At 42.4% G+C, this 14,828-nt stretch overlaps 1 protein-coding gene across 1 annotated transcript in view; it reads right to left on the reverse strand.

Annotated features, from left to right (window-relative positions):
- Positions 1-14,828, reverse strand: part of LOC121943175 (ankyrin repeat and BTB/POZ domain-containing protein 2-like) — a 37,907-nt gene that overhangs the window by 3,238 nt on the left and 19,841 nt on the right. Inside the window, exons 7-16 of the mRNA XM_042486629.1 lie at positions 14,643-14,744; positions 10,958-11,054; positions 8,546-8,675; positions 7,993-8,234; positions 6,915-7,093; positions 3,250-3,355; positions 3,059-3,161; positions 2,035-2,107; positions 1,881-1,949; positions 235-348 (exon numbers count right to left, since the gene is read on the reverse strand). Of these exons, the coding sequence (XP_042342563.1) occupies positions 235-348; positions 1,881-1,949; positions 2,035-2,107; positions 3,059-3,161; positions 3,250-3,355; positions 6,915-7,093; positions 7,993-8,234; positions 8,546-8,675; positions 10,958-11,054; positions 14,643-14,744 (1,215 nt within the window). The remainder of the gene's footprint in view (positions 1-234; positions 349-1,880; positions 1,950-2,034; positions 2,108-3,058; positions 3,162-3,249; positions 3,356-6,914; positions 7,094-7,992; positions 8,235-8,545; positions 8,676-10,957; positions 11,055-14,642; positions 14,745-14,828) is intronic.

The raw sequence follows: 14,828 nt of genomic DNA on the forward strand, positions 1-14,828 counted from the left end.
GTGGGAAACCTTGGTAACATCTCAGTGCCTTGCCTCTTAATTCTAGACAACTATGGGACCAGTAAAACCAGCGTTAACCAAACACAAGAGTATGACAGCGTTGCTTTAATTTCTAAATCAAAAAACTGCACCTGAGTGGAGAATGAAATGATCAGGGCTCTTTTCTACGAATATAAAACCAACCAGTGTAGAGGACAGCTCTTCCCTCTCAGTGTTCCTGATGTGTTTTAGTACCTTGGCAGTCTGGTAGATGTTGACAGCGTTGTCCAGAGTCAGACTCTGCGACAGCTTCATCTCACAGCACCTCTGGAGGCCTCTGAGCTGGAAGAAAGAGGCCACTGGCAGCAGCTAAGCAAACAAGCACAATACAATGAATCCCAGTCACAGAATAAGACTTTAAACAGAAAATATTAAAGTATTCTGCTTCAATGACAAGACAAACAACCTCTCTTTAACTAACTACTGTATAACAAAACACTTCATATTCCCTTTGCTCTTTAAAATGATAACTGATGAAGCCTCACTAGGGTAACATGACAGAAAAAATAACATGCTGTGTAAATCCCTGCCAACATATTTATAAACCTTGCCCTTGAATCTATGATTTCAATCCAGTCGAGGTACCATTCTGTGCTTCAGGTTAGAAGTGCAGTTACTGCTCTTCAATATCTGTGCTTTTCTCCCATTCCACATAAAATTAGTTGAGAAGTTATTCATTTGATTGTACATATTATTAGACATTGGAATTGGCAACATAATTAACACATAGAATAATTTTGGGATAGCCATCATTTTTATGGCAGATATTTTCCCCCAAAGAGGCAGCTTAAGACCTTTCAATCTTCCAAGCATAACTTTCAATTTCTCCACAATTGGTGAAATATCTACACTTGATATTAAGATCAATCAAAACAGACGTCGTTGACAGCTCAGAGAGAAGATGGGTCTCTTTTTGAGTGATTTGCTTTATACCCAGAGAAGAGACAAGAGAAAACGTCTGTAAGATTGAAAAAGTCTCGATTGATGATTGTGGGTGAGTGAGAAACACAATAATATCATCCCTATATAAATAAATTTTGTGGACGACATTAGCTATTGTGACAACATGTATGTTTTCATCCTGTCTTATAGCTAAATCCAAAGATTCAAGGGACAAAACAAATAGCAAAGGAGAAAGAAGGCATCCCTGCCTGGTCCCTCTATAGAGTTTAAAACTGGGGATTCTCGGCCATTTGTGATGACTGAAGCATTACTGCTTGCACTAGGTTGGTTATCACCTTTTCCAATTTATTTGCTAATACCTTAGCCAACATCTTTATATTGCAATTATTTTTTCATAATATTCCTTAAAGTTAAGATTTATTTCCTCATCATTTGTTACCAAATTACCATAATTATCTTTTGTTGCTGTGATTACATTACTACTTTTATCTTTTTTAAATTTACAAGCTAAAAGTTTAGTCATTCTCTCGTCGTCCTCATAAAATCTGGCTTGAGTTATTCGTAACATATTTTCAGTTTACTGGTTAATAAACTTTACTGGTTATACATTATTAGGTATTTTTTTGACGTTTGAATCGTGGTCACCGTTTGCTTCACTTGTTTGGGAGATGAGTGTGACGCCTTTTGCCTGTGAACCTCCAGCAGTGCTTTGTGGACTATACAACTTCACCAGAATTTCCATTGGCATGAGGGGGAGCAGATAATGACTTCATTCTCATTTTTGGGTGAACTATTCCTTTAAAACCTACCTGCACCATTTCATTTCGTTTTTCAGTAAAAAAACGCAGTTGATTTCTGAGGCTGAAATATAAATAGGGAACACCTCAAACTAAGCCAGGGAGCTGTAACTGTAGCAGGTAACAGGTAAGTGATCTTACCTTCATGGCTTCAAAATGGGAGACAGTCAGTCCTTCTGTTCCTCCACAGTACAGAGACGTCATCATCATCTGCAAAGAAAAAAAACACATGTCAGAGTAAAACACTTCTCAGTCTCGTTAACACCAGGGGACAGATGGTCAGTTTGTCTCCTACCTGGAATGTGCTGTAGGTCATGTGACTGACATGGACAATGTTGTCGGGGGAATCCCAGAGCATCTCTCGAAACCTGACGAAACAAAACGCACATTAGAACATCAGAGTTTTATTTTGAAAATGAGAATATTGGTGACATTTAGAATTACAACCCATTTTTATTGCACTTATGCACTTTACTGCATTCCCTGTCATTGATCCCAGTGTGTTTATAATATGCATGGTATATAATGGGATTTTTAAAAGTACTTATTTGTTTTGTATCAAAAATAAAAGTGTAATGAAGAGACAGTTTTTTGAGGGATCAGTCTTTTTCTGTAAGGCAGCACTTTGCACTCCATTTTGCCAAAAGATAACTCTCAACTCAACAGAGATGATGGAGATAGTACAGTTAAAAGATTATCTGTTGTAATTTATTTGTTACGTGTGTGTAAAAATTTTCCAAAATCAAAATAAGTACAAATAAAAAAATAAATATGAATAAAATAATATCAAATACTAATAAAACAACAACAATAATAATAATTTGATTATTATTAGAATAATGAAATAATATAAAACCGTAAAAGAGGGATTAAATAAAAACCATACAAACAGCTGTAAAAAAAAGTTTTTATGGCATAGGTCTGGCTAAAAAAGGGGTATATATTGTGTTATATATTACTGATTATTCTATTTTTCCCTTTAAGTTTTATGCTCTTCATAATTGTGACTTTTTAATTACTATATTTTCAGCTTTTGTTTTACTCAGTTCCTTGTTCTTTGTACATTTTTTGTAAATCTTTGTTGTTTATGCACTTTTCCTGCACAGCAGCACAATGTGCTTTACAATCATGTATAAAGTTTGACTAATTAAAAAAAATAGTTTTACAAGTAGAAAGTATTTGTGTGGAGTTATTGAGGTAAACATTTTATGGAACTTATCTGGAGTCTAGTTTTAAGAACCTTCATGGTTAATAGCTTGGAAATGTGAGCTAACAAGAACAGCAGTAATGATTGAATGATTGAGTAGGTGAAATCAGACCTTTCAGAGGCTGACATCAGCAGCACCCGGTGAGCAAAGAACGGACGCCCGTCCACCATGAACGTCACATCTGACATCTCCTGGTTGTTGAGGAAATGAATATCTGAGGACAGAGACAACATGTCATCCCTCGGGTGCTGCTTACATTTAGAGATGGACAGGTTGCCTCACTGACAGCAAGGATGTGCTACCTAGCTGTGTGGACAGAGTGACGTCCATGGGAGGGACAGGAGGTACAGGACAGCAGCTGTAGCAGTGAGAAAACAAAGACGCCAGCCGCTTGGTGATCACATAGTCCTGCAGAGGAAAACAAGAGGAGATCCACACTGGTAGAATGTCATGTTACATAATGTTAACACACAGACAGAAAATATATTAAAACCCTAAAGAAACACAAATACTTATGGAGAATCAGTAGTGAGTATTTTGGCTTGTACTATAAATCTTTGATGTGTCTGTATTAGCCCAGAACATGAAGTGAAAGCTGACTGTGAGTTCATCTTTACCAGCATTCTCAAGTCTGTCTTGGTAACAAATGTTTGTTTGAATTAGATTTTTGATTGTGAAATGCACCGAATATGGTTAAAAAACTCACCATTTCTAGTGAGTTTCAACAACATTTAAATGTGATCTTTCACAACAATACAAACAACATGGATTTGAGATTTTTGGAAGTATATTATTTATTCATTTTATCTTACCATAACTTACTGTGATCTTAGTGTATGTACCAGGGCCTGTTTTTAATCTAGCTGCTGAGCACATCGCTGACCGTTATAACAGAGCTACCATTCAGACTGGTTCCTACTGGGGGATTTAAACAGGTGTAACATCACCACAAATCTGCCCAATTTGGAGCAGTATGTCACAACTTCCACCAGAATGCAGAACATACTGGACTTGTGCTATGGCAACATTCCTAATGCATATTCTTCAAAACCATGCCCACCCCTCGCCTGTTCTGACCACAATGTCATCCTGCTACTGCCAAAATATAGATCACAACTGAAAACAGGGGAACCCATCCCAAAATCCACCAGAGTCTGGAATAATGATGCAGCTGAAACATTAAAGGGCTGTTTTGAGCTGACAGACTGGGATTTGTTTTTTTAATAACTGTGGTGGTGATCTACACATACTGACAGATGTATTTACCCCATTCTGTGAAAACACTGTCACTCCAACCAAACAAATAACTATCCACACAAATAATAAAAAAGCAGAAATTAACTTCTGGAAATGTGAGGGAGGCGAGGCAGGGGTTAAACACCATGATGGGCAGAGCCCCCAAACCTGCAGTGACTGACTGCCCGGTTACTGCCTCCTTTGCAGAGTAGTTGAACAGATTCTTCACCCCGTTCAACAGCCACAGCACACCAACCACTTTGACCTGCCCAGCACTCAGCCCTTACCTCTGAACCCTCACTGCTCACTGCACAGAATGGAGGTCACAAGCTGTTCATCAACAGAGTGAATCCTCACAAGGCTTCTTGCTCTGACAGACTCAGAGGCAGGGTGCTCAAAGAAGCTCCATCCAGCTAGGTGGGGTTCTCACCAAGCTGTGGCTACAGCTGTGTCCCCAACCACTGGAAGGAATCCAATGTAATCCCAATACCCAAAAAGACACATGCTAAGGACCTGAAGGACTGTAGGCCAGTGGCCCTGACATCTGTACAGTGCAAATGTGTGTGACCAGCTGACAAACATGCTGTCCAACAAACTAGACCCACTTCAGATTGCCTAGAAGGCAAAACGTGGTGTAGAGGATGCAGGTCTCACGCTTTTAGACTTTTTACATAGCCTGCTACACTGCCTCTCTGACCTTCAGGTTCACCCCACACTGATTTTATGGATAAGGCATTTTTTACAAGACAGACCACTACAGGTCGTTTTAAATGGTTTTAAAATGAGTATGCTGGTTTTACACACAGGGCTCCCCAAGGGCTGCGTTTTGTCCCCATTCTCTTCTCTGTCTACACCAATAACATCTCCTGTAACAGTGGAGGAATGACACTTTTTAAGTATGCAGACGACATGGCCCTGGTGGCTCACCTGACTGACACCCATGCTCTGTCCCGATACCAACAGACAATCAACAACCTGGTCCAAACATTCTGTGAAAACTCACTAGAGCTCAACAGCACCTCCACCTACTGAGGAAACTCAGGACTTTCCATGTCAGCAACAACATTTTAACTCTGGTTTACACACCGATTATTGAATCCATTCTCACCTTCGGCATTTCATCCTGGTACAGCTTCCTCAGCACCAAACATAAAACAAAACTCTTCCGCATTATTAATCAGGCCAGCAAAATAGTCAGGTCACCCCTAACACCACTACCCGAACTGTAGAGCCGCTCAGTGATCAGGAAGGCCATCCTGATCACTGTCAAAGGAGAATTTCTGTCACCATTTGGGACAGACAATATAGTGTATCTATCCATCTATCTATCTAGGATCTAGAGCTTGGCAGAACTGTCTGTCAATATTTATGAGTTAAATGGGGATCTTCTGCTTGACACAGACATCTGAGCTTTTCAGCCTTTAATCAGGTTAAAGCAAATATTTTGTTGTGTTAAAAATGGCTGAATGCAACATTCAGAGTGTGTCTATGACACACAGTCTGAGCCGGGTTTGTATGCACACATGGAGCTGGTGGCATGCAGTTAACAACAAACAGCTTGAAGAGTTGCAACAATGGGAACAGCGCTGACACAGCTAACATTGTTAACCAGTGGGGAAACTGGAGGGTGGGTGTTACTTTCTGCAACAATGCCATCACAGTAACCACTGTATAAGCACAGTGCAAAGCAGTGGATATTAGCCAGCCAGTGTAATACACAAACTGAGACTCACAAGTACTAATATGGATGCATTGCCGGACTGTCTGCCACAGTAATCATCAACTAATCGCCCACGGGCCAAATCTGGCCCCTGAGAAGGGCGCCGGGTGGCCCCTAAACCATTTTCTAATTTACAATAAAAATAAAAAGACTGACAGATTGGGTATTGTTTTTGTACTTTTAGTACACATAAGGTGTTAGAGTGCATAAAACAGCATCAAAATAGAGCTTGTTTATCAAAAAAGTGCCAGTGGAGGATCCCCCACACCCCCTGACAGAGGTCCTGGTTAGAAATGTCCTAGAAATGTTCTGAAATATGAGAAATATCATAAAATCCTAAAAACATTCTAAAATCAAAGAAACATCCTATAATCCTACAAATCCTAAAATCCTGCAAAACATTTGAAAATCCTAGTTAGTCCTATAGCATTATCACAAAATCTTAGAAACGTCCTAAAATCCTGGAAACACTTGGATACTAGAAACAGCCAAAAATCCTAGATATGTCCTACAATCCTTCAAATGTCCTAAAATCCTACAAATGTCCTAAAATCCCAGAAACATGCATGGGGCTGCTGCGACTGGCCCCTGGTCTCCCGTCGTTTTACAAAAGTGGCACCCAAGCAAAGAGAGGTGAGTCTCCCTGGTCTACAACAACAAAAAACAGAGACCTTGAGATAACAACACACACAGAGGGAGCATGACTTCATCCTCTGCTCATTGCTCCGCTACATCTTTACAAAGCAAATAGTGGTTTGCTGCTATACTTATATTTTGCTCCTTTAAAAATTCTTACTTAAAGTCGGATGAGACTTCATAATAGGCGTGCAATCAGAACCTCATGGGAGCTGGATTTGTTGAAAACCGATGAAGAAAAAACTTTGTTTTATGCTTTTTAAAAACAGAAGGTGTTTAAATCTGCCTGATGACCATTTAAGTAAAATTAAAATTAAAGCCATTAAAGCTTGTGTTGCAGCTTTTTAGGAGGACTGATGAAGCACTCAGCTGTACCTTGCTGGTCTCCAGCATGCTGAACAAGAGCGGGATGCCTGTGGAGAGGAGCTCGGGGCTGTAGTCCTCTGTCCTGATGGAGAAGAAATCTGTGAGGAGGGAGACAATGACTTTGTCCCTGCACAGCTGCTGGGCTTTGAGGAGAGACTCTAGCCAGATGTGGAGCCTCCAGGGGACACCTGGGCGAGGCACAAAGGTGGGACAAAGCACAGGATCCAGGTTTTACTGTATGAATGCAGATTCAGACTGAAGCAGAAACGAGCTCTGCTGTTAACCAACTGAGTGATTTTTCCTGTCTGTTACATCCATTAGTGAACAGTACAGAACAACGCTGCTCTTCAGAGGCACACAGCAGCAGCAGCAGCTCTTACACCTTCATACACTGGAAAATAACAAGCTGTGAGCAAGTGATTGATTGTTTTGCATTTAAAATTTAAAAGTCAGAGCTTGTACACAGTTTCTTTGAGTTCTACTGTATAATGCAAGCTTCATACACATTACTGATACATTTCTAGGACCATACAATCTCTGAAACAACCATGGCTCTTTAATGGCTCTATTACACCAGCCTTTTTAAAAAGATATTTAATGAAGGCCAAATGAAGCCTCAGGAACCATTTTCTTTATTTTCTAAGTCCACTAGATGTCGCTCTCTGTTCAACAAAGAGTTAGAATTACATAGAAATTGTAATTCCTTGAGCTTTTTTCTTTTATTAAATTATTGTTAGATTTTAAAATTTCTATTGGTCCTTGAACACAACATGTGTTATCTGTTTAGAAAACAGATTGTGATGACTTTTTCAAAACTTTCAGGCTATATTTAGTTTTCCAAAAACCTGTCCAGGCTTGGAAATGACTACTTACAAATTCCATGACTTTTCCATACTTTTCATGACCATATAAATCCTGCTGATGTTTCTTCTTCTACATTTCAAGCCTACTTGGTGTCCATATTAACATATATGTTGTTTAGATTTTATATCAATAAATTAATAAATCTGACATACAAAAAGTTAATTCATGCTCTCATATCCAAATAGAAATGTCATCAGAACACGAGATAAACCTCACAGCTCACCCATCTCTCTGAGCTCCATGGTCACATCCAGGTAACCGTGCTCGGCGCTGTAGTAGGCCGCCTGCTGCAAGGCCTTCATCCTGGCTTTACACAGCCTGGGGACAGGGCTTGAGGAACCAGGAGCTTTTGGATCCTGTTCCTCCTCCTGATCGTCCTCCACTCCTTCAGCCAGGATCTCCTCCAGAGAGAGGATGTCCTCCTTCCGCTGCTGGGGCTTCAGCAGCAGCCTCCTAAGGATGTTCCTGCAGGAGAGAGGACAGATGGTGCCTGGTTGTTTTGCTCTTGAATCGCTGGGTATTGTACATGTCCAGGTTGAACCAGGGAGCTGAGATCCTTGTATTTTCTAGGGATTCTTGTCAAAATTTGTCCCCATATCCCAGGGTGAAAAAAATCCTGGAATTTTATGCTGTGTGTTCATATATTGAGCTAACAGTTCAGATGTAGGGTTACATGTTTAATTATCATGATTCTGTTTTTATTTATTTATTATCCAGCCATTTATTTCAACAAATTCTATGAATTATTTCTATAACTGGCTGCAAAAATGTCTCACCTGTGTCCATGTGCTGCAGCATAGCTGAAGCAGTTCATGTCCTCATACAGCGGAGATGAATTCCCATGATGCACTCTGAGCAGAGGGTCAGCTCCATGGGTGAGGAGCAGGCTCACCATCTCGTAGTAACCTGGGAGGATGAAACATGTTAGATTTATTTAAGACACAGAGGCATCATCTGTACCCCAACATGTTGCTGCACTGACCCAGGCTTGTTTATCAATGACAAATACAAATAATAATATATAATTAAACATATAAAAACACAGCAAACGGAGGCATACTTTAACCAGTGATCCATCCTAAAGTTTTTTAGAAGTTTGCCATAAAAAGGGTTGATCAGCATAATATTAAATCCAAACTGGAGATCAAGCAACCACCCTTGTACTGTTAAATGTTTCAATTCTTTAACCTTTTGAAACCTGTTAGTTACAAGTTACCAGAGAATTACCTGAAATTTGGGAAAAAACAAAACAAAAAAAAGGTAAAAAAAACCAAACAAACCACTGGACCCCTTCTGATGGACACGACAAATGGTTTGAAGTTTCTCTCGGCCGGATGCGGGTCACCGGGCCCCCACCCTGTAGCCAGGCCTGGTTGTGGGGCTTGATGGCGAGCGCCTGGTGGCCAAGCCTTTACCCATGGGGCCTGGCTTGGCACAGCCCGAAGAGGCGACGTGGGACCTCCTTCCCATGGGCTCAGCACCCATAAGAGGGCCCAAAGGGGTCGGGTGCTGTGTGAGTTGGGCAGCAGCCGAAGTGGGGACCTTGGCAGTCTGATCCTCGGCTGCAGAAGCTAGCTCTAGCGACGTGGAATGTCCCCTCTCTGGTGGGGAAGGAGCCTGAGCTGGTGCGCGAGGTTGAGAAGTTCCGACTAGATATTGTCGGCCTCAGAGGGGTTGGACTCTCTTCCACTCTGGAGTTGCCGGTCAGACCTGGCAGACCCAAACACATTGTGAGGGTCTGCTGGGAACACCTGGCAGAGTCTCCCATCAGAAGGAGCTTCAACTCCCCCTCCGGGAGAGCTTCGACCATGTCCCGGGGGAGGCAGGGGACATTGAGTCCGAGTGGGCCATGTTCTGTGCCTCCGTGGCTGATGCGGCTGACCAGTGCTGTGGCCATAAGGTGGTCGGTGCCTGACGGGGCGGCAACACCCGAACCCGTTGGTGGAGACTGGCGGTGAGGGATGCCGTCAAGCTGAAGAAGGAGTCCTATCGGGCCTTCTTGGCCCAAGGGACTCCGGAGGCAGCAGACAGGTACCGGCAGGCCAAGCGGAGTTCAGTGAGGCCATGGAGAACAACTTCTGACGGCTTCGAAGAGGTTCCGGACCACAATCCGGCATCTCAGGAGGGGGAGGCGGTGCTCTATAAACACTGTGTATGGTGGGGATGGGGCGCTGCTGACCTCGACTCGTGACGTTGTGGATCAATGGAAGGAATACTCCGAAGACCTCCTCAATCCCACTGACACGCCTTCCGGTGAGGAAGCAGGGTCTGGGGACTCAGGGGTGGGCTCTTCCATCTCTGGGGCTAAGGTTGCCCAGGTGGTCAAAAAGCTCCTCAGTGGCAGAGCCCAGGGGGTGGATGAGGTCCTCCCAGAGTTCCTTAGGGCCTTGGATGTTGTGGGGCTGACATGGTTGACACGACTCTGCAACACTGCATGGACATGGGGGGCAGTGCCTCTGGACTGGCAGACTGGATGGTGGTCCCTCTTTATAAGAAGGGGAATGGGAGGGTGTGTTCCCACTATAGGGGGATCACACTCCTCAGCCTCCCTGGTAAGGTCTATTCAGGGGTACTGGAGAGGAGGGTCTGCCGGACAGTCGAACCCTGGATTCAGGAGGAGCAATGCAGTTTTCGTCCTGGTCGTGGAACTGTGGACCAGCTCTGGACCCTTGGCAGGATCCTTGAGGGTGCATGGGAGTTTGCCCAACCAGTCCACTCCCCATGCCCCTCGGGGAGTCCTGTAGAGGGCTCTCCAGGAATATGGATAATAATAATTATATAATAATAATAATATATAACCGGTGCCAGAGCTTGGTCTGCATTGCCTCGTTTCCGTTGAGGGTTGGACTCCGCCAGGGCTGCCCTTTGTCACTGATTCTGTTCATAATTTTTATGGACAGAATTTCTAGGTTGAGGGGGTCCAGTTTGGTGACCTTAGGATTGGGTCCCTGCTTTTTGCAGATGGTGTGGTCCTGTTGGCTTCATCAGGCCATGACTTCCAGCTCTCACTGGATCGGTTTGCAGCTGAGTGTAAAGCAGCCGGGATAAGAATCAGCACCTCCAAATCTGAGTTTTAGTTTAGTTTAGTTTTTAAGGCACACAATCAGTATTCTGCCTGTGTGTTCTCCAAGTCTGTACATTTATTTCCAATCTAAGCAAACGTACAGGGATCTCCAATGACAACTCACCTGCAGCAGCAGCCAACTGGAGCGGCGTCTCTGCTGAGCTCTCCTGAGCATCCAGCAGGGCTCCTCCCTCCACATCTGCTCCAGTCTCCAACAGCAGCTGTCAGCGGGACAGCACCATCACTGTTAGAGACTTTACTCTGAACTGCTTCCTTCAAATTGACAGTGTATTCTTGAGAAGTAACATCAAAAGTAACACACCCTGTGTTTTGGCTTCTATGAAGTTAAGAAGAAAAGGGACGTGGAGAAGAGCAACACTGTATTTAAGTAAATGCATTTGTTATTTTAGCCCTTTAAAACCTCATCAAGAGCAATTAAGTGCTGAATACAGATGCTGTCCACGTGCATTTAAAGCTTTAAAACCAGAGCTGATCGGTTTGATTTCTTCTGAAAAATGTGAACAAAAGGCAACAAGCAAGAAATTGGCAAAAGATGAAAAGAAAAGTACCTGAAATGTTGTTTTTAAAAAGAGAAAGGGAGAGAGAATTATCAGGGGGTGTCCAGAAAACTATGATTATTGTAGGGACCTGGAAATTCCACATATCATTCGTTCATTTGGACTCTTGGCACTGGACATGTGTCACATTCAGAGAGATCCCACTGTGGTCGCTCGAGGAGATGGAAACGTTTCTTACCTTACTGGCCGACGAGCGTATCCAACAAGTGCGAGTCTGTGTGTATGCATGGTTTGAATTACGGGGGAGCTAAGGGGAGCTCGGCTCCCTTGAGACGTTCACAGTGGGCTCTAAAAATGGTTGACTTTTGTGTTATAGATTAAATATTTTCTGCACAGAAAGATTCCTGAAGAAATTTAAAAAATAAGTAATATGTAAACGCTGTGTGTTTATTCGCTCATTACAGTCCATTTCCGAAAATCTTTTAAAAAAAACTTCCGTGTCTCTCCCTGCTGTCGCCTGAACTCCTCATCAGCCGACAGAAGGGATAAAGAGAGGAAATGTTACCGACGGGTATCAGTAGAATCTTTTTCGCAGTAACCCTGTAATTGACCACGCGCTGCCGCACACTTTATGCAAGTGACATGTTTCAGTAGTAGTGCGTAACGGAAAATAGGGCTCCCCTGAAAGCCATGTAATTCGAACCCTGTGCGCATGAGTTTTTAGCTAAGGACACTGTACCATTTGATCCAGACCACTATGATCAACACTGACGATTATCTTAAAGAATAAGCCAACATTCTCATAGATTTGCCATTTGCAACCAAAAGGGAAAAAGTTAAACTTGTGTGCAAGACCAGCTCTAAAGCTGTCCAGAAGTTTATACAGTCCCAACCTCCCAGAGTCAGAGATGACTACACAGAACTTCATTGAGCACTGAATTTTCTTCTCCTGCTGAAAAGATCTCATCCATGGTTGCAGCCCTCCAAATTAAACATTCCCATCGTGAGAATCCTAGGAATTATCACAGATGTTTGAGACACACATACTTTCAGTGTAGAAATGCACCAGACTTAGAAGAGAACCCCACCTTCAAGTCTTTGTTTTTAAGGAACCTGCATCCCTGCGTGCGCACTCACATGGTACTAAGGACGTGGAAAGGTAACCCTTCCATGCATGAGCTAAGGAAGCTGACACAGGTGGCTCGGGAAATTGCTGTCAATTCCAAAGCGAGAGGGTTACGATCTGAGCCTGCCAGATGGTAACCCAGAATCAGAAGTTGCAGTGTCACACAAGCCTTCTGCCCCAAAACACCACCCTCACAACAGCTCGGGGTGTGAGGGGTGTGAAAAGACATCTGGGAGACAAAAGGTGTAGCCGCCATGTCCCCCAACTGCGACGAGATAGGCATTCTCAGAACAGATGCTGTAGAAGGCCCAGAAGTGTGACCTGCCAAGCGACCTGTCAGATGATGACCGCAGCACCTCTGACATATCTGAGCACAGTTTTAAGCATAGACAAAATTCCTCAGACGGTCAGAGCGCCTCTGAATTCTCCTCTGCCTCTGAGGACATGGAGCGTTACAGCCCTGAGCCCAGAGTGAAGCACTGAAGGGCCAGAGCTCACTTCTCACCTAGTCCGACTCTGTACTGACAGTAAACAGATGTTAATCTAGCGTCCCTTGTTCTTCCTGCAGATGTAGGCAGACTTGAGTTCCCAGCAACAGCAGCAAATTCAGTGATTCTGAACTTATATAGCTAGACACTCTGCTATTTGTTTGGAAAGCCTAAATTCTGATTGGACTCAGACACCACTGTCCAACTTTGCAAGTACACTTAGATTCAATTTTGTTTGTAGCTTGTTAGTACCACAGCTAGTTGCAACACTAGTTAGGGCACACCACATTATAACTTTACAGGCCTAGTCATAGACATGTCCTCATCATTGTAGGTGCCTCCTTATGCATCTCAACAAACACATTTACATAACTAACATTCTTGTTCATCTCTTTGTTATTGGGTTATTGGTTAGTCTGGAAGTTACTTTGTTAATGCCTCACACAGACAGGATCTTGCATGCAACTAAACAACCTTTTTACTGACCAAAGCACTTAATATACATATTAGACCACATACATGGACTCAGAAATTGGCTCTCAATAGCAGCACACAGAGAAGGAACTTAAAGTTCCTGCCTTTCCTTTGTTCCTTTGTCTGACCAACCACATGGTCAGCTAAGGCCTTCCTCGCTCTGCAGCCATCTTTGATCCAGCATCTTGGATCTGGCATCTCCTTGTAGCTTCTGTTGTTAGTCAATCCACCTCTGCCTCTTGGTGTGTTCATGCTCACACCAACACACACACCTTCTCTTTGTTCCTCTCTCCCTCTCTCTCTCACACACACACTCACACACATTTACACATCCATACTTGTATATATACTTGTATATATTAGCAGTTTATATATATATTTTGTGTTTTGTTTAGCATTGCTTTTCTTGTTGAATAAATGTTTTTGGAATCATACTTGCTGTCTGCTTAATGTTGTACAAAAGGGAGTAAATTGCCAACTACTGTGTCAAGAGCTCCAAAGTCCTTCACTCTTTACTATCAGTATGGTAATTTTGGTTATAATTATTAATTCATTATTAATCAGAGTTCCAAATTGATAATTTAGTGTATTTTATGAGACTGTTTTTATTGATCTGCTATCATTTTCCCTTTCAGGGAATGGTGCCCCATGAGGTGATTTAATGTAAATTAAGTCACATTATTTAACATAATTAATAATTATTTTTAGTAATCATTAATTATTTCTGATAGCCATCTTTTAACCATTGGTGACAATGGCATGAGGCCTAACCACAGAAAGGGTTGCCCCGTGTTAAAGCCAAAATCCTAACATTATTATCATTGTATATTCAAAAATTATGCTATAAAGTACTATATATGTATGATTTTTTTGCAGCTTTTTTCAGGCCATTTCCTTTTTATCTTTTTTTAAAGTTTTCTTTTATTGCTGATTTTTAAGTGATTTTATTTAACTTTTTTAAAATTTATTTATTGCAAGTACTTGGGCCATTTCATATTAAGCTGCTCATTGCCCTGCTACCATGTTTTCGAGGGAAAAAAAAATCAAACCAATTTGTCCATTAGCTTAGAGATCAAAAGGGTTAATTATGGATCATTACGAATACGCTAAAGGAAAGTAACAAGTTGTTACATAGTGAGAAAAAAATAGCTTAATCATGTAAATTTTGACAGAGATACGATTGTGTTCAGTTGGAGTCCTCACCTGAGCCACAGACAGGTGACCGTGCAGCACGGCGAATGTCAGAGCCACCCAGCGTCGACTGCCAGGAGGAACCGATGGGTGTCTGGAAGAGCAGCCTGGGACCTGAACAACACACACACACACACACACACACACAAACAACAGGCATCTCAGCCTCAGAGACAATAACCAGCTTTGACATAGATA

This window comes from Plectropomus leopardus, chromosome 1 (genome assembly GCF_008729295.1).
Source record: "Plectropomus leopardus isolate mb chromosome 1, YSFRI_Pleo_2.0, whole genome shotgun sequence".
Taxonomy (NCBI): Eukaryota; Metazoa; Chordata; class Actinopteri; order Perciformes; family Serranidae; genus Plectropomus; species Plectropomus leopardus.